Source organism: Alexandromys fortis, unplaced genomic scaffold, assembly GCF_014885135.2.
Source record: "Alexandromys fortis isolate MF-2015 unplaced genomic scaffold, M_Fortis_MF-2015_v1.1 scaffold_28, whole genome shotgun sequence".
In the NCBI taxonomy this organism is placed as follows: domain Eukaryota; kingdom Metazoa; phylum Chordata; class Mammalia; order Rodentia; family Cricetidae; genus Alexandromys; species Alexandromys fortis.
Window position 1 is genome coordinate 11909662 of NW_026067901.1, and position 20532 is coordinate 11930193.

Here is a 20532-nt window from a genome sequence, read left to right on the forward strand (position 1 = left end):
GGGGGGGAGCGAGGTAAATAACTGCAGCCTGTTTTCCATATTATCTCGCTGTTGTGAAACAGGGTATTTTCTAAAAGAGCAGCTTCACCGAGATCTGCCTCTCCTGCAATAAAATCCTCATATTTTAAGGGCACAGTTCGACGTGTTTTGATAACTCTGCACCTGTGTAAACACAGCCAAGATAGGGCACAGGAGCTGCAGCCCAGAACCTCTCCCTCCCCCTGTGCTGTTCTGAGGTAGATCTCTGCCCAGCTGTCTCCAAGGGATGGCTTTCACTCTGCAAGTGGTTCATAGAAACACAATCACACACAGCTCAACTCTGCACCTGAAGGCTCCCATCTCTTTTTACTGGTTTTATTTTTCATTTAATTAATTAACTAATTTATTATTATTATTATTATTATTATTTTGGTTTTTCAAGACAGGGTTTCTCTGTAGCTTTGGGGCCTGTTCTGGCACTAACTCTTGTAGACCAGGCTGGCCTCAAACTCACAGAGATCTGCCTGCCTCTGCCTCTTAAAGTGTTGGGATTAAAGGCATGCACCACTACCGTCCAGCTTTATTTTTGTTTTTTTTTTTTTTTTCAAGACAGGGTTTCTCTGTGTAGCAGTCCTGGCTGTACTGGAACTCACTTTGTAGACCAGGCTGGCCTTGAACTCACAAAGACCTTTCTGCCTCTGCCTCCAGAATGCTGGGATTAAAGGCGTGCGCCACCATCGCCCGGCTAAAAAAAAAAAAAAGTTTTAAGCATCTGTGAAAATTAAAGTCAGGTCTCATATCCATAATCAGGTACATTTCTATAATCCTAGCTCTTGGGAGGGAAGGGGATGACCACCGGGACCAACTTGGACTATACAGTGAGTCTCTGTTTCAAAACAAAGTGAAATTGGAAGGAAAGTGTAACCAGGAATGGAAATGCACACCTATAATCCCAGCACTTAAGAGATGGAGGCAGGAGGACATGAGTTCAGAGCCACCTGGGGTTACATACTGAGATCTTGTCTCCAAAACTATTGAAAGACAAAGACATAAACAAAAATATTGAAAGAATAGATGATCGACATCTAGGTGACTCATAAATTATCGATAAATGATAGAAAGATAGTTAGATGGTGGATAATTGATGACATATTAATAAAAAGAAACTGATAGATCATTGTTAAGTTATTGATAGGTAAACAATAGATTATTAATAGGTGGGTAAATGGTAAATAAATGAAAGATAAATGAATAGATGATTGGCAGATAGATGCCCATTCATGGAAACAGAGCCCTGAGTGGAGGCCAAGCACCTGAGAGGATGCCACAGGGATGCTGTCCCCAGTCTGTGGACTGGGAGGTTGAGCTGCAGAGCATCCCTGCTGGAGATGCTTCAGGAACCCCAGCAGGAGGACCAGAGCAGTAACTGCTCTGCTGTTTTGGGAAAGCAATCTCAATAGCTCGAAAATAGGAATATTATTTTCTTTGACTCAGCATCTAATTGTTTCTTCTTTTCTTGGTGCTGAGGGTGGAACCTAGGGCCTCACACATGCTAAGTGCCTGCTTTGCTAACAAACTACACTCCACTATCCACACCTTCAATTCCACTTTTGACTATGTATCCTAAGGAAACCAAACATTATTTTGTAGGGTGTTCGTTACTCTTGAAGATACAATGTCTGTGTTTGTTGAGACCTTGCTGATATTTTTCCTTTACATTTCCCCAACCTGCCCTCAATCTTGTCAGCCCTCCCCCTTCTCTTTGTCAATTTATTAACACAGATCCTTTAGTCCTTTTCTTTGGCAGTTGCCACCTGTCCAGTGCATCTGTTCCTGAGCTGTTAGCTTGAAACCCTCATCTTGGACCTTTCCTCCCATTTTCAGCCCCTGTAGGGCTTGAAGGACATGGTAGGCCACACTCTAAGTGGCTAGACCTGCCAGTGTTGTTCTGTGGGCCCCATAGATCTTGGTCATGGAGCCTACTCTCAGTACTGTTGGCACAGGCCCTGTGGTGTGGAAGCTCCTAGTGTGTGAAGCCAGTTCTCATCATAGGGAGCAAGTCCGTTATGTTTGGACAGCTTGACTGTGTCTGCCCATCTGGGGACGTGAGGAAGGCTGCCAGAACTCTGACACTCTTGTTGGTTTAGCCTTTTACAGTGACTCCAGGCGTCGTGTGGCCTCCATGTTGCCAGCTATGGGAAAGAGCTGTCTCTACTCTTTTATGATTTGGTTCCAACTGTCAAACTGGAGACAGCCACCATTTCACACCACACAGGCCCGTGAGCTGGCTGCTCTTGTGTTGGGCTCTCAGTGTGTCAGTTTTCGCTGGTCTCACACCTCCTCTCTGTTTCACCGAGTCCAGTTCTGTTCTTTTGGCCACAAAACAGTTCAGACAGCTGCTGCCTACAAGTTCATTGTCCTCCGACCTCTGACCTTGACCTTGGATCCTTGACGTTCTGTTCTCTATCCCTCCCCACTTGGGGCGCTCCTGTGATAGATGAACCCCAGACATCAGGGTGGGAAGCTTGAAGAAACAATTCTGCCAGGTTAGTCCTGCTGGCTTGTCCATGCTGCGGTTGTTTGACACCCCTCTGTGTAACCACAGCTGCCCACCTGCCAAGGCTGCATGCCATGCACCATCTTCCATGACCGCCCCGACCTTAGCTCACCTCCTCCGACCTGCTCTGCAGCAGAGCTGAGCCATGGGTGATGTACTGGGTCCCTGACTCTTCTCACCCCTGGTCCTTTCTAACAAAGGTGTTTTCCCAGGTCAGCCTTCCTCTCGCTCCAGCCCAGAGTCCTTCAGGATCCAGAATGGGCTTTGCCCTTCAGGGGGCTTTTCCTCTGCTAGGCATTTTGTATGTGTGTGTGTGTGTGATGTCTTTTGTGGTGTGTTCCTTTCATCTCTGTCCTCCGAGGCAGGCTCCGTGCCAGAGTCCTCTTCCGCCTGCCTCCTCACTCCTTGAGGGCTCCTCCATCCTCTGAGTAGATGCAGTGTGAAGGACATCTCACTATCCTTGCTCAGCAGTGGAGTCAGACTTCAGGCCCTCCCTCTACCAGGGGTTTGGCCCCTGGCTCAGTCTCTCATCAGGATGGGAGATGCAGAGGTTGCCCTAGTGTTGCCGTGGTCATCATGGATGAGAAGCAGGAGAGGGAGGAGGGGGTTTCGTGCTGGTGATGTCCACCCACCTTTCCTTCCCTCTAAAGCAGAGGTCAAGACCCCTTGGGGGTGCCAGACAACCCTTTCACAGGGATCACATATCAGATAGCCTGCATATCAGATATTTACATTACGATTCATAACAGTAGCATAATTACAGTTATAAAGTAGCACTGAAATAATTTTATGGTGTGTGTGGGGAGGTCACCACAGCATGAGGAACTGTCTTAAAGGGTCACTGGGTTAGAAAGGTTGAGAACCATGCCCTAGAGGAATGTGGGTTGGAGGCCAGCCAGGTGTGAGGAGGCTGAAGGTTTTGTGCAAACCCTTTCACTGCCCTGGCATGAAGGTGTTGGTGTAAATTGCTGCCTATGGAGGTGTCGACTTAACAGAGCCGTGCAGACTCAGTCGTGTCCCTTTATGAGGTCAGAAGCAACAGAAACAGCCAATTTACATAAAGTCAGTGGCATGCATTTCCTCTGAGTATCTGCACAGGAGATAAATGGTAATAATGTCAGCCCATGTGGGAAACAGTCTCCTTCCAGATCAGTGCAGTGACCGTGGGAGACCTTTGGATTGGAGACGTCTCATCGGGCCGAGGCTGGGAGGGAGCATCCACACAGCCGCCTCTGCTGGTGGTTCTGTGACTCTTGAGAACTGACCAGCCTATTCAGCAGTCCTTGAATTACATAACCTTGTAATCATTCTGACTGCGTGCTAAAGTTTTAGTAATCTAAAATAAGTTAGCAAGTGGGTGTGACCCCAGCTCTCCAAGGTTAAGAGGCTTGAAAGAGCCAGGCCCCCTGGGGACCAGCTGTGAGACCCTGTGTCCAATAAAAATAAAGTCTGACATTAAGACAAGCATCGTCTAAACAGGAATAACAGAATCTTCTTTGGCTTTGTGGGCCATCCAGTTACTCAGCCCTACTTTTTGAGTGTATAAGCTGCCACAGACACTATATCAATAAAGGGTCATGGTTGTGTGCCAATAAAGCTTTATTTGCAAAGGCAGCCAGCAGCCTGAATTGGGACTGTTGGCTGTAGGCTGCCATCCCTGTGCCCTGTCTTTTTTTTTTTTTTTTTTTTTTTTTTTTTGCAAAGAGGGTCTAACAGCATTCTGTCTTGCAAAATTGTAAAAGCACTGAATCCAGACAGCTAGAAACAATTTAACCTAAAAAACAAAAAATCCAACAACTGATGCCTGGAAAAATTGCTGCTTGGGATTCCCTTCTAGCTGTGGCAGGTGTCTGCAGGCGGAAGGCAAACTGGACTCAGCCCCTCCGAGGAACAGCGCCTGTAGTAGTGGTGGAGCCTTAAGCCCCTGTAACACCTCTCTCAGAACAGTTGGGTTCATAGAATCTTAAATCAGCCAGTGTTTACAATCAAGATGCAAGGACACATAGGGCCAGAGTCTTCCCTGGTCTGCCTGCTGGGGTGCTGCACGTGTTTTCATCCTGAGGGGGAATGAAGCAGTGTCACCCCTCTGCCTCATAAGGCCCTAATTACAAACCAGTCCACTCCACCAAAATTCACCCTGGAGAAGCAATGAGTCTGTTAGGCTTACTTACAAAGCATAGGTGACAGGTGGCAGGAGTATGGGTGATCCCCCAGAGGAGCCATTCTGGAAGGTCTGTACCCAGCATGGATAATGGCTCCCTTCCCCTTCTTCCCCTTGCCTTCTCCGGTCTATACACTCTAGGCCCCCCCCCCCCCGCCCAGCCCCCAATTAGGGCAAAATTGTATACAAACGGCTGGAATCACTGGGATGGCTCCAGTGACCCTCCTCCACCCCTCCTTCTCTGAGGAAATGGCAACAACGCACAGACCTTCCTGGATGGATTCTTGCCAGCAGCCACAGCTGATGCCTTGATGGCTGTTTTGCTGGGGACGGGGATAACACTGTACAACTCAGGGACTCCTGGGAAGGTAGATAGTTGAAGTATATTTTAGGGTCTCCTGGTTAGATAGATAGTTTCGACAGACTAGGAAGTAGACTCTGTTGGGCTGATAGCTTAGGGAGAGGGGCCTTGGCTGGGTAATAAAAGTGAAGGATTTCCAAAATGACTAGCTTCTTCACCCTCCTGACTTGAAACCAAAGTCTGCAGCTTAAAACAAAACAAAACAAAACGCTCCATAGGCTTTTGTCTCACAGCAGAAGGCCTCCTGCTTTTGGACCGGCTCAACAAGTTCAAGGCCTGCTCAGGACACATCACCCGCCCCGATAGTTCTGGGCCGATCAACTAGCCCAGCTTTCTTCAAACCGACCAAGCTTAAACTAGGGGAGGAAAACCCTTCAAAGGCTTTAAAACCCCAGCCCTGGAGAAGAGATTGGATTTGGGGCAGCAGAGGGTGTTTCTCTATGTGTATCTGTCGTGTGTGTGTGTGTGTGTGTGTGTGTGTGTGTGTCCACCCCCAATAATTGCTGACCTTCCACTGCTGATTCTGTCTAGGGTGCTTGAGGTTTCTCTGCTGTTGCCTGTACTGCTTGAAGTTTTTCCTGCCTTTTAATTCTTTAAATGGCCGAGAAAATGAACCCTATCAAGACCTCTAGATTGAATCAGTTTTGGTGTATGCTTTGCTAGCTCTCAGGAAGGATGTACCTCACCGCCTTTAGAGGACTGTCCTTGTCCTTGAAGCGTGACGGCAACGCTGAGTTCTGCACGCTGTTCTTTGCTTTCCAGTCCAGTGTTCTGTTGTTGTGCGGGGAACAGCTGGAATTTCATTTATTTCTCCATCAGTTCCACTGGTTTTCACATCCACATTCTACAGCTGTTTTTTAATGCACACACAGAGACTGGCCACATTTCTTTATACAATGGGCCCTCCATCTCTGGAGAGTTTCTTTGGTTTGAAGTCTATCTGGTATTAGCATGCTTAACTCCTATTATGAGCAATCCATGGATGCTTTATCTGGTATTAGCATGCCTACTCCTATTGTGAGAAATCCATGGATGCTCTTGGGAAGAAAACTTATTTATTAAGGAATGAAATAGGGACACACACACTCACAGATACAGTGGGGGAAGCGAAGCCCCTGTCTCTTCCTCCACCATGGAAGGATGGAGAAAGCTCTGAACCAGGTCACTGAATGGCGCCGAAGAAGCCCTCCACCCTCTCACCCCCACCCCCACCTCTATTCTTATCCTGTCTCATAGCAGAGAAAGCCATGACCATGTTAGGTTACCTCCAAATGTCATCGACTGAACAGGTCGAGCTCCCACAACAACCCCTGCTTTCTTTGTATGAGTGGGTATGATCACAGTGTTTCTAGCTTCCCTTCTTAGGTGCTTGCATCTTGAAGCACAGCACAGCTGGCTTGGTTGGAAAAGGAGGGCTGGCCTTTTCAGTGGGGCATGGTGGTTCTTGTTCAAAGCTCTGCCTGTCCTGAGAGGACACCCCTGCCCTGCCCTGTGGCTGCAGGGGGCTGGCTTGTATTGACCCTCTTTTCTGTCTTTCTTGAGACAGGGTTTCTCTATGTAACCAACCACCTTGGCTGGCCTCGAACTCACAGAGATCCTCCTGCCTCTACCTCCTGAGTGCTGGAATTAAAGGTGTGTGCTGCCATGCCACGCCCTGCCCGGCACATGTTGACACTCTTGTCTGTACACACTGACGTTTTGGGCTGGTTTCTTCCACTCCAGATCAGAGCTCTTTGGTTCAAAAGGAAATCATGGGCCCCTTTCCTGCCCTCAAACCCCGGGCAGCTGCCTTGTCCCTCTGCCTCTCTGAACCTTCTTCTGTGGGTTCCATATCTGATATCCAATAGGGAAGAGCAAGGGGAGGCACAGCCAGTTAGTCCCTCTCAGGAGTCGAAGGTGCCTGTGTTTTCTGAGGAGACTGTTCCTACTGACCCAGTTCTTGGACCCCGCCTCTCCTCATTGTTCCACGTTCTGTCCGCTGAGCTCAGCTCACAGCTTTAGCTTTAGCCACAAAGCTTTTCCGATTTGTATTGGCGCTCTCCTGAGAGCTTGCCTCTGTGCCTACTCAAAGACTTCAGGCATGCCTCAGCAGGCGGGAGGCCCACAGCCACCTCAGAGCTTCCATCTGGTGACTCCTGCGTCTAGGTCCCTTTGTTGTCTGTTGTCAGCTCCCTTGATGATGCAACAGGCGGAGTTTGCATCAGCGTGGAAAAGCCCAGCGGGAAGGGATCAGACAGATTGGCCACTCTCAAAAGAGAATTGTTACTCAGAGAGGCCGGACCTGTGTGGTACGTCTGCATTCCCTGAGTCCTGTGTGTGGAGTACTTACCCACAGTTTCAATGGAGGGCAGGTATTCACGGGGCAAATGCAGTGGAGTGGCCTGTTGCCAGGGAAATTTGACTGCTGTCTAATTGCAGGGTAGTGAGACCTGTTCCCCATCCAGCTCTCTTGGGAGCCCTTGTTGCTCAGGTGCCTGTACAGACGGGGTGCATGCAGGCCAAGGTGCTTAGAGCTACTTCACACCTGTTTCCGGTGGGGCGGTAGCCTCAGCCTTTGTATGACCTTTGCTAGAGGGCACTAGGGGTGCAGCTCTCTTGTTCCTGCTCCTCTTCTCCTCCTCACAGCCGATCTCACTGGCCCCAGTTGTGACCTTGATGACAAACTTCTCATCCTCTTGCCTCCAGTTCCCCAGGCTGGGATTCCAGGTGTGTGCCAGTGAGCTCACCCAGGCTGGGATTCCAGGTGTGTGCCACTGAGTCCAGTTTGTTGTCTTGATCTCTATGCCCTGGGCGTCCCAGGTGGCCATGGGCAGCCCTTCTAAGTGGCTTATTCCCATTATCTTGGCCCTTGTCTGCTATGTGTGGGCTTAGATGTGTGCACACCTGGGTGGATCACTGATGAACCTTGTTGCCCTTGAGGCGTGTGAGAAACCAATGGGCATCCAGGGCACTGCTTTCTGTCACAGCTCACTATGACCACGGTGCACACAGACAGAACAGAGCCAGCAAGTGCGAGAAGCTGGTGCCTGTACGCTCCACGAGGCAAGCTGGTGACTGCAAATTCTGCAGCGGGCTGTGGAGAAGACACTGGCAAATTCCCCCCATGACAAGAACCAGCAGGCCAGCCTCCCCTGCCAAGGGCAGCTGACTCCTTTCTGGAATGCGATGGCCTGCATAACAGGGCGAGCTGCGCACCCATGAGTCACCTCGGCCCGAAGAGAAGGGCAGGAGAATTTGTCCATTGTCAGCAAAAGTAATCAGAGTTTTAGCCAAGACTCACTTACAGATTTGCAGTCCATGTTTGGGAAGATTTATCGAACAGGAACAGTGTTAAACTTATGACATTGTCTTATTTGAATCAGTATTTTTTTTTTTTTTAATTTTTGTTTGTTTGTTTTTCAAGACAGGATTTCTCTGTGTAGTCCTGGCTGTCCTGGAACTCACTCTGTAGACCAGGCTTGCCTTGAACTCACAGAGATCCACCTGCCTCTGCCCCCCCCCCCCGAGTGCTGGGATTAAAGGTATGCACCCCCACCACCTTGCCTTGCTTGTTTTTAATTTAATTGAATTTTTTATTTTATGTGCATTGGTGTTGTGCCATGGGTGTTGGGTCCCCTGGAAATGGAATTACAGACAGTTGTGAGCTGCCATGTGGGTGCTGGGAATTGAACCCGGGTCCTCTGGAAGAGCAGTCAGTGCTCTTAACCACTGAGCCATGTCTCCAACTCCCCAGCACTGTTTTTAATGTCGATTGTTTTACTGTCAGAAGATGAGTGGAAACAGCGAACGAAGGTGCATTCGGGTTTAGCTCTGCTGTCTAGAAATGAAAAAGGGCCCAGCTAGTGTCGCAGGCAGAGGCTCCATCGTGGTGGAAGAACAAGGCAGGAAAGAGATAGAACAGCTCTGGGACCAGGGCAGACTGTTCTAACATCGCTGAACTGAGCTCCAAACACATGCAAACTATCTACAGATCTGTAAGATGTGCCAGGCCGGGTAAAATAGCCCACCCTGGTGTGCCATCTAGAAGAGTGTCCTCATAAGCACAAGCCTACCTTCTTCCTACACTGGAGTAGTGTTTTGGAAAACAAAGACTCTGTGTGTGTATGCATGGGGGTTTGGGTGTGTGTGCTGTCTGCATTCATGTGTGCATGTGAGGGAAGCATGTGTGTGAAGTTACGTGTGTATGTGTAGAGACCAGGGATTGACATAAAGCATCTTCCTCATTCACTCACCACCTTTTTTTTTTAATTAAAAAATTTTGTATTTATTTTCTGCGCGTGAGTGTTTTGACTGAATGTATGTATGTGTACCATGGGTTCCTGGTGTCTATAGAGGCCAGAAGAAAGTGTTGGCTCTCCTGGAACTATAGTTACAGATAGTTTGTTTTGAACTGCCAAGTGGGTGCTGGAAATTGAATCCAGATCCTCTGCAAGAGCTGTCAATGCTCCTAACCACTGAGCCATCTCTCTAGCTCTGCCCCCCCCCCCCCATTTTATTTTGAGACAGTGTCTCTTCCTGGGAGCTGGGACTAGACTGGCTGGCCAGGGAACCCCGAGGTTCTTCCAGCCTCTACCCCCCCAAACCCTGGGGTTACAAGTATACGCCCCACTGACTGGCTATTTAAGTAGGTGCTGGGGATCGAACTTGAGTCCTTATGCTCGTACAGCAAGCGCTCTATCTACTGAACCGTCTCCTCAGACCCCTTGAAGACAGCCTCCCTCACCCTGCCGGTGAGAAGCTGGAGTGGTGGGGGGCTCACGAGGCAAGGATGTCTGGAAGGGGCCGAAGCTCACCTGGCCTATGCAGCAGAGGTGGGAGGAGGCAGGTGGCATTCTAACCTCTTAGATGCTGAAAGAAAAGGGTGTTTGGTAGACTTCTTAAAAGACAGTGCCAGGAGCTGAAACTTGCTCTGGCTTGAATGAGATAGCGATGTCTAAGTGCTTATGTCCTCATGCCATCTGCAAGGAGGTGACACTCAGGGGGGGACCTCATTGCTTTGACTAGGCCCTCGGGTCAAGTGTGGGGGAGGATTTGAAAAACACTGCTGGTAATAGGGAGTTCAAGGCTGGACCCAGGATTGGCCAGGCTGATGGGGATACATCCAGAGTTCCAAATGGGGTAGGCAAGGACCCTTGTGGGCGCTTGCTTCATCGGGGTAGTGTTTGGGCACTGGGTTAGAGTGAAATGGCCTTGTAGCCATTACAGGTTGGGGCCTACTTTCATGTTCTCAGGAGGACAGCCACATAAACAGGGTCACTTAGAATGACGGGGGCCCCAGGAACAACACTGTGTGTCCCCAGGTCAGCTGTGGGACCAGCAGAGTGAGTGACAGGATTAGCTGGGCACTGTGGTACCTAGGTGGGGACAAGTAGGAACTGCTTAATGGGGATTTGGTCCTGAGGGCTGTGGACCAGAGCATCTGTCAATCAATTTGTGTCTCGGACACTCACAGCTCCTGCTCTAAGGCTGGCCCTGAGTTTGACTGTGGGACCCTGGAAAGGAGTTTAATATCCTGTGTAACGATCGAGGACATTTGCCCAGAGTGATAGCATGCCATTACTTTATAAAGGGAAGGGGACTCGTTTAATGATGGCCACCCATGCTCTCCTGTGGTCACAAGACCCTGGAGTAACACCACTCAGCACAGAAGCTGCCTGACAAGCTTCGAGCGTGTGACCATAGAGACATGGGAGTATTGGCAGCTGTGGGCACATCCCAGCTGCTGCCTGGACAGCACAGGACTCCATCCTTGGGCCAGATGAGCTAGGCCTTGCCCTGGCTGTCTCGTTCCTTCCCCTTCATAGCAAAAGATCCCTGCAGGGCGGCCTGTTACCAGTGCCAGTGTCACACAGGCCTGAGGGCCACCAAGTCTCTGTGGACCTTATGACCTTGCTGGCTGTGTATGAGATCACCCACCAGAGAAAATATTAGCGCTCTATAGGAACAGAAGGGACCCGGGATTCCCATTTCTCAGTCAGTCATTTGCCAATGTTCCCCACTTGCTCTCAGTTGCTGTGGCTGATGTCATCAGGTGTCCACAAGGCCGTCCAGGTGTGTGGACACCTTCCCTATGGTCTAGACTGTAGAGCCAAGCATGTGTGGGAGGGGCAGGCTGCCCTGAGGGGACCAGCTGCCATCTCCTCCAGTGCCTCGTCTTCACTCAGTTGTCCCACTGAGCTCTGTGACAGTATCGGTTTCCTGTAACATGACCGTGTGCAGAGGTGGCCTTGCCTGCTACACAGGGGTGCAGGAGGCAGAGCTCCGTGGCTAGACCAGTTTTCCGAAGTCACCTGTCATTGAACTGTCCTTTTATGATTGACAGTGTCTTACCCCTTACCTTCTTTCAACTTAGCCCGGTCCCCAGCAGGGTGATGCTACCGTCTCATAGGCCCTACATGACATTCCCGTCTCCGAGTCCCTTTGTCCCTGCAACCCCTGCTCCTCGTCCCTCAATGCCTTTGTCTCTGCTCCCTTTCTATTGCAGCTCCCAGAACCTCCTGGGCCACCCGCCTGACCACAAGACCTCCCCAGCCCCTCCCCGCGGGGCTTGAGTCCCTCCTGATACCTCATGTGACTTACCCTAGTTCTTTATTTTTTCCTCCCTTGGGTTATGCTCATGGGTGTCTGAGCAATGCTGTTTTTAGAGCTTTGTTCCTACCAAGGGACAGTGCCAATATCACATGAGCCGTGGTGTAGCCTGTGTGCCGCAGCAGCTAAGGAATGCATGTGGGCTGCGTGGCTTTGTGGTGACCCTGGTGCAGCATGGCCTTTGGGGTCTGGCCAGCAGAGCATGTGACACATTAGGACACTGCCCTCTTCTTCCTTCTGAAGCCTCTGAATGTGTTAAAATAAGCACGGCTTGTCGACACTTTTTGTTGTTGTTGTTGTTTTGACACAGGGTTTCTGATTGTCCTAGAATTTACCCTGTAGACCAGGCTGGCCTCGAACTCAGAAATTCACCTGCTTTCACTTCCGGAGTGCTGGAATTAAAGTCGTGTGCCAACACTGCCTGGCTCATGGTCACCCTTTAAAGTGAGCTGTCTTGTGGGTAGCTGGTGCCTTTTGTTTCGTGATGGAATACATGGCCATCGCCTGCCTCTTGGTCCTCTGAATATTAGAAGCTTATCTTACTCCACTCTTGTGCTTAGCCGTTGTGACCTGTTTCTTATGGACAGTCACCGTTGTGAGGTAGAGGCATGGGGAGACCCTTGGGGTCCGCACTCAGTGATCTGAGACTCCAAGCACAGGCGGTTTCATCAAAGGGTCGGTCACTGCCTCGCTGCTGTTCGGTTCCTATGCTTGGGCGCCTGTTGTGAGCCTGGTTGATTTCACAGGAGGTAGACAGTCGGAGGTCAGGTGGTCCAGGGAATTGAGTGCAAGGTCACAAGCGGTGCAAGATTTGGAGGGCGCTCCATGAAGGCCAGACTCACGCCTCCAGAGATGCTGAAGGTGGGTTAGCCGTGGAAGAAAGAAATATCTGCCACAAGGGCTGCCCTGAACAGCAGCACTCACCTGTGTGGCATGGTGAGGGCTCTGTGTGTGTGTGCGTGTGTGTGTGTGTGTGTGCGCGCGTGTGTGCGTGTGTGTGGTGGGCAGGGGGTCAGGAGGGAGGGCAGAATCCAAAGCAGGTGAAAACTGACTTTTGGAGACACAAGTGGTGGAAGAATCGGAACCGCAGGAAGCAGCTGCCTGAGGAGAGCTAGCTGAAGGTGGCCCCAGACCCGGCGTGGCACAGCAGGCTCCAAAGAGCACTGGGCTTGATTCTGCTTAGCTCAGTCCCTCCTTAGTGTGTGTGCCTCTGAGGACGCTAGGAGAGGACTGCCATCCTGTCACAGGTCAGGTGGCACCTCCCCAGGTTCTGATGACCCAGTTTCCACGGCAACAGCTTGAAGACTAACACAAAAGGATCCAGGCCCTACCCAACACGGCTTGCTAATTTAGCTGTTGCAGAGATGGAAGGGTTTTAGCTAGGCTGCAGGGTTCAGAGCCAACCAAGGGAACCAGCCATAGCAGGCAACATTCTTCTGTACAAAAACACAGCAGGATTCATAAAGAAGCATCCTGGAGTCCAGCCTGTGTTCAAAGAGGGCGTCGCTGTCTATAATCTTCTCTACCTTCCTGACCACACTACTTCAGCCCATAGCTTCTGTCAGAGCCTGTCATTTCCCACGGCTGCGTGCCCAGCCTAGAATTTCCTTTTGATCCAAGCCAGATAATTGCAGCGTGCTTCAAACAAGTTTGGGTCAGTCGACCTCTCTCTGGGCTGCTGGGCTAGAGAGATTGTTTGGCACCAGGCATGCCGGAGCAGTCCTGTAATTCCAGCGCCCAGGAGACTGAGCCGGGAGGATTGAGAGGACGTGGCTAACTTGGCATGCAGAGTGAGACCTTAGGTATCTCAGAACAACAGAATGAAACCCAAAGGTTGTCTGGGGCTGTCATCCTCTTGGCCAGTGGTTCGCGACCTTCCTAACGCTGTGACCCTTTTAATACAGTTCCTTATGTCGTGATGTCCCCCCAGCCATAATATCATTTCATTGCTACTTCATAGCTATAATTGTGCTTCTCTTATGGATTGTAATGTAAATATCTGATATGCAGGATATCTGATGTGCGACCCCAAAAGGGGTCGAGACCCACAAGTTGAGACCCCCTGCTCTGTCTGGGCCCATCCAATCATCCTGTCATGTCTTTTGCATCCAATCAGACTCAAGCCTCTCCAGAACCCTTCTTCACAGGCTGGACCCCGACTCTCAAATACTTGGTGGCCCTGTATTATATGTCTCCCATTTCACTTGGGTCCCTAAGCCAATTTCTGCCCATCAGAACAGAGGACGTGTCCAGAACACATGTCACCTACAGTACAATGGCTGACTCAAAGAGATCAGCACTTAAATGTCTAAGGAGACCCCCAGCATTGTGGCTTAAATGGCTGAGCAGACCCCATGAAAAGTCACAGCCTGGACCTCTCCTTTGATGACATCAAGCTGCCTCTTGTTACTTAGCTCGGAGTGATGGGAGGGGGCTGTTGCCGTGGTGTGCCTGTGGTTTCCAGAGGACAACCTGCGGAAGTTTGCTTTTTCCTTCCACCTGTGCGGATTCCAGGGCTCCAGCTCAGGCCCTCAAGCTTGGAGGCAGGCACTTTGACCCTCCGAGCCGTCTCGTCTCCCCAGCCCTAGCCTTCCTTTCTGTTTGGGTGTCTAACGAGAAGAGAAATGAGCATCTGCAGCCTTTGGAGTTGCTGGTCTCTGTCTTTGTCGCACTAGATCTAAACGTGGTATCTTTGCAGATGCCTGCTCCGTGCCGGTGTCAGAGATCATTGCGGTTGAGGAAACACATGTTCACGAGAAGCAGTCCTCTAGTGGCCGATGGCAGAAAATGGAAAACCCGTTCGCATTCACAGGTGAGGGAGCCTGGGTGCCTACCAGGCCTCCATGTAGATCACAGAGAAGGGTGTTTGTCGGGTCAGTGATTGGCTTATTTTCATAGACTCTTTATTTTCTTTTAAAGATGTACTTATTAATTACGTATATAGTGTTCTGTCTGCATGTATGCCTGCAAACCAGAAGAGGATGCCAGATCTCATTACAGAGGGTTGTGAGCTACCATGTGGTTGCTGGGAATTGAACTCAGGACCTTTGGAAGAGCTAGTGCTCTTAACCACTGAGCCATCTCTCCAGACCCATAGATTTACTGATAGCGACGATTCATATCTTCTTTCTGGGCTGGGGAGGTGACTCAGAATATAAAGCGATTGCCATGTGTTGCTAAAATTCTCCCTCCTCCCGAGATCCCAAGGACAAACACAGGCAGCTTAGCACCAAAGGTCACTGAGGGAACCAATGACTTTATTGAGATTCTTTACAGAACATAGGTGAGGGGTTACTTACAGGGGTGTGGGTACCTCTCCCCCAGTAGGCCTTGGAAAACCTCACCCTGCCGTGGTGAGGACTTCCCGCTAGCCACATAGACGAAGCCCAGCTGTAATTTCCCTGCCTCTATATATTCTAGCCCCACCCCCTGGCCTCGGGCTGCCCTGCCAGGTGGTAGAGCTCGGCTGGGTAATCAGATGAGAACCTCTTGCCCTAATCCAAGCCTCTATATAGTGGGTGTAAACTCAACTAGCCCAGCTGCAGAGGGAGGAGGGGGCGGATCTTTTGCAAGGGGTCCCAGCTGAACTCCCCAAGGTGGTTGCTTGGTGATCCCGGCACTCCTGCCGTGAGATGACAATGGGAGACCAGGAACACCTAGGGCGCTGCAGCTCCCACAGCCCGCGAGGTCTCACTGCCATGGCTGTCGGCCTGGCTAACCTGTGTTGCTTTCTGTGCAGTCCACTGTGTGAAGCGAGCGCGCCATCACCGCTGGAAGGCGGCACAGGTGACCTTCTGGAGTGCCGATGAGCAGCTGTGTCACCTGTGGCTGCACACCCTTCGTGAGCTGCTGGAGAGCCTGAGTACGTGCGCGAGCTTTCGGATTTGTTGCCAGGCAGCACAGCTGTGGTGGCACGCGGGACTCAGTGACCTGACCCAGGTGGACGTGATGGCTCCCTTTGATTTGTTTTTATGTTTGTGAGGTAGAGGGCCACAGTGGAGGAGTAGAAGTGTGTAGACGCCGCAGCCGGAGTAGTGGCGCAGCCCCTGCTCATGAGCAGGGGAACTGAAGACAAATCCCTCAGGCCCCGAAGCCTCAGTTTCTTTCTCTATAAGCAGAGTGGAGGCACATACATTCCAGGTGCATATGAGGAGTGGGCAGGATGTGGGGGAACTACCTCTTACCTTCTGGGAGTGTGGCCTCTGAAATGCAGCAGAGCCCAGTGCCTGGTTAGTTTGTTCTAAGGGACTATTTCTCTGTCACCATGAACATGGCATCCTGTTCTTTTTTGCACCTGTAACACTGGGTCATGTTATAACCTCATGTACAAAGGTTAAAACTATTCAGCCGGGCAGTGGTGGTGCACACCTTTAATCCCAGCACTCGGGAGGCAGAGGCGGGCGGATCTCTCTGAGTTCGAGGCCAGCCTGGTCTATAAGAGCTAATTCCAGGACAGGCTCCAAAGCTATAGAAAAACTGTCTTGGAAAACCAAACCAACAAAAACAAAAACAAACCCAAAACCTATTCTATAGTTCAATATTGTACATAAGCATTTTAAAAAATTTATATTATAGGCCCAGTGAGATGGTTCAGTGGGCAAAGGCACTTACTCCCAACACACAGACCCGAATTCAATCCCCAGGACCTCTGTGGTGGAAGGAGAGAACCAAATCCTTCAAGCTGCGCTCTGACCTCCACACATTCCACATGCGCACTCGAGTGTGCTCACCCTTGAGCACAAGCACAAACTCACACTAAATAAAGGAATAAAAAGCGAATAAAAAAATTAAATAATAAAAGACCAGCATGGTGGCATATGCCTGTAATTCCAGCACCTGGGAGGCAGGAAGGGGGATTTCAAATTCCAGACCGGCCCGGACTGCACAGTGAGACGGTCTCAAAGCACTGAAAAACAAAAGAAAGATAGAAGGGATGGCCACTCGCCACCAAGCCTGACAACCTCACTTCCATCTCCAGAGCCTATAAACCAGAAAGAGATGACCAGTTCCTTTAAGTTGTCTCCTCTTACACACGTACATAATAAAAGGGCAGGTGAGGGAGAGGAGAGGTGAGAATTGGGTTATAAAGTATTTGAAACTGCTCAACTCCCAGACCTAGCCATGAAGCACATCTCTCAATTGCCTGAGGGTGATTAGAACTGTTTATCTTTTTTTTTTAAAGATTTATTTATTTATTATTCCTATTATTCTTATGTTTGGTCTTTTTATTGTGTCCCATATGTATAGTTTTCTGCCTGCATGTATGGCTACAGTCCAGAAGAGGGCACCAGATCTCATTACAGATGGTTGTGAGCCACCTGTGGTTGCTGGGAATTGAACTCAGGACTTCTAGAAGTGTAGCCAGTGCTCTTAACCTCTGAGCCATCATCTCTCTAGCCCCAGAACTGTTTTTCTGAATTCTGTTTTTTCCATGGTACTGGAGTTCCCCACCTTTTGCTCTTTTTAAGATCACCCCAAGTTTCTGTCCCTTGGCTACTACCTTTTGTGCTGCCTTAGTTTCTTCCACTTTCTCCACTGGCCTCCAGACTCTTCCCCCTCACCATACCCGTACACACGCCACCTCCACCCCACCCCACCCTTGCTCCCTGCTTGGCCCTCCTCCCACCAAGTCTTGTTTCCACAAGACTGAGTCATTAGTCAGGCTTGATCCTGCAGGCTCAGACTCCCCTGGAATACTGGAGATTTATTACTCCTCTATAGCTCACAGGAATCCCCCACAGCCAGCAACCAGCAAGCAGTCTCTGCTCTCGGCTGCTCTAGTTTTAGCTTCAAGCTCTGTTGTTTCTTGCACGCATGTGCCTGCCTGCCTGCCTGTCTGTCTGTCTGTCTGTCTGTCTCTGTATCAGTCTGTGTGGACACATATCGTTATGGAGGCAGAGGACAACCCCTCTGAGGCGTTATTCCTCAGTCATCTTCCAATTTGTATTTTGAGACAGTGTCTCTCAGGGACCTGACACTCATCGAATAGGTAGGCTAGGCTGGCTGGTCCCCAGGGGTCCTCTTGTCTCCCCTCAGCCCAGGGTTTGCATGGGTGTGTACCAACTATGACCGTGGATGCTGGCGATTGAACTGATCCTGGTGCCTGCTTTGAAAGCTCTTTACTGAGTGCACCATCTCCCCAGGTGTTCAATGTAGTTAAAATTCTTTTCATACTTACTCACTTTATTTTGTGTGTGTGTGAACGTTTTGCCTGCTTGTAGGCGTGTACACCATGTGCATGCCTGGTGCTCAAAGAGGTCAGAAAAAAGTGTCGGACCTCCCCAGATTTGGAGTTGTGAGCTACCTTGTCAGTGCTGGGGACCGCAGCCAGGTTCTCGGCATGAGCAGTGAGTGCTCTAAACCATCGCTCAAACCCTAGCCCTTTAAAGTATTTTTAATTTTTTTATTTTATGTATATGAGCACTTTGACTCCATTTATGTGTGCACAACATTTGTGCACAGTGCCCATGGTGGCCAGAAAAAGGTGTTGGATCCCCTGGAACTGAGCTACGTGGGTGCTGGGAGCTGAACTCCAGTCCTCTGCAAGAACTGCGGAAGCTCTTAATGGCCACCCATTAATCCCTGGTTTTATTGGGATAAGCCAGAGAAGTGATTGTGTTCTGAGTGTGTTTTCGCTCTCAGCATATGTAACAACACTCAGGGCTGGCAAGACAGCCAGTCAGTCCCCAGGCCCCACTTCTTCCTGGAGGTCACTGTGACCCTGAACAACTAGACCCATTTTTGTTTGTTTGTTTGTTTTTGTTTTTTTTTCCTGCTTCATAAGTTCGAATGGAACAGCATCAAACATCAGCTGGCTTTGAGAAGGACCCTGCAAATGCAAACCACGTCCCTTTATCCTGGGTGGCTGTGACTGTTCATTCTTGTGGCTGCTCAGCATCCACGGCCCTGATGGTGCAGTCGTTCCCTACCGAGGCCCATCTTCATGACTTCCTCTGGGCCAGCCTGGATAACAGTGGAGAGACCATCCCTGCATATGACACTGTGTGCCTGTGGCATCTCTCTAGAGTGTGCTGAGGACTGGACTGTGGACACTACCCAGGGTCCCTCTTCACACACGCACCATTGAGTCCTTTCCACTGGCTCGGAAGCCTGTGTGGCAGGGATTAGTTGCTTTATATTATGGTATTAATCTACATTTCTCTGATGCTTGAGAAATATGTTCATATGTTTTCATAGGCCAGTTGTGTATTCTCTGGCGAGAGTCCTCACTCTGTAGTTAAGGTGGCTTCAAATTCATTATCCTCCTGCCTCAGCCTCTTAAGTGTTAGGATTATAGGAATGAAGGACCACATCTGGCCCACAAATTGATCTTCTTTCCTCCCTCCCTCCCTTATTCCCTCCCTCCTTCCTTCCCTCCTTCCTCTCCTCTCTTTCTTTCTCCTCCCTTCCTTTCTTTTTATTGCCTGTGTATAGATAATCAATAGAAGTTTACGATTCTCCTTGTCATATCTGCTTATTAGTTCTAAGGCTGGTATCAATCACCTCCTATTTCTTTTCAAACAAGCTGAGGCAGCAAACACTGATGTCTCAGTCTGACTTTGGGGATGGATATACCACAGGGAACATAGGGCTCTATCAGCTTCATCACATTGAGGAATTCTTTCTAAGAAACCTAGTTTTCTGAGTTGGCCTTGTTTGACGTTTGTTTGGTCACAGGCGTTGGGTTTAAGGACTGCTAGTAAAACATGCTAAGGGTCTGGTTATGAATGCTTGTCTTGCTCGAGCAGCCATCTTGCCTGTGATCTTCACCCCCATTCTGTGTCACTACATCTGACTTCCTGATGCCTCATTTAGGGGTTCTCACCTAGGTTTCGGGAGAAGCAGACTTGTGGCTTCCTTTCATGTAACATCCCTGTCTGACATTCCTCAGAGGTCACAGTGACTTCTTAGGAATCACTCAGAAATGCTTCTCTTCCTGTCCCTTGGAAAGGGTCACACACGATGGAGACTGGGTTTCTTAAGTTGTTCGAAGGACTTCAGTGGAGAAACTGTTTAGGCCCGGGAATTCTTAGTAGGAAGGCATTTGTCTATTTGTGTGTGCATGTGTGTGAAGGCCAGAAGCTGACTTCAGATCAGGGTTTTTCCTCTGGAGCTCAATGATTTGACTTGACTGGCCGGCCAGCCGGCCCCAGCAATCCTCCTATTTCTGCCTTTCCAACTCTGGGACTCCACCTGGCTTTTTTGCTTTGTTTTGTCTTTGTGTTTTGAGACAGGGTTTCTCTACATAGCCCTGGCTTTTCTGTCCTGTAACTTACTGTAGATAGTAGACCAGGTTAGCCTGGAACTCACTGTAGATAATAGACCAGGCTGTCCTGGAACTCACTATAGATAGTAGACCCAGGCTAACCTGGAACTTACTATAGATAGTAGACCAGGCTAGCCTCGAACCTGTGCCTCCCAAGTGCTTGGATCAAAGGCATGTACCACCATGCCTGGTACTTCACTTGGCTTTTCTGTGGGTGCAGAGACTCAGAGCTCAGGGCCTCATGTATACACAGTGAAAAGTTTATTGAACCATCTCCTTGGCCCTGTACTTAGCTTTTCTGAGATACCTGGAAATAATAAAATCTGAAGCAGGCATATTTTAAGTTTCTTCCTTTTCATTTGTTTGCTTCTACTTGTTTATCTTGAGAGTAGATCTCATGTACCCCAGGCTGGCCCAGAATGTTTTTATGCAGCATAAACAAATGCAGCACACCTTCACATGGTTAAAGAAATATTCTGCAACATAAGCAAGTGGAACACATCCTTCCATAGTAATAACAATATTCCACAACACCAAGGCAACTGGCCGGAACTGAGGGAAGGGCTGAAGCCAGGCCTAGGATGATGTGGGAGCCTCCCTTCCCATCGTCCATCCAGTTG

General features: G+C 49.6%; 1 protein-coding gene across 1 annotated transcript in view; it reads left to right on the forward strand.

Moving 5' to 3' along the window:
- Cerk (ceramide kinase) overlaps positions 1-20532 on the forward strand; it is a gene marked incomplete at its 5' end in the record, with an annotated part of 42373 nt that overhangs the window by 4724 nt on the left and 17117 nt on the right. Inside the window, 2 exons of the mRNA XM_050127748.1 lie at positions 14345-14458; positions 15386-15508. Coding sequence (XP_049983705.1) covers positions 14345-14458; positions 15386-15508 — 237 coding nt within the window. The remainder of the gene's footprint in view (positions 1-14344; positions 14459-15385; positions 15509-20532) is intronic.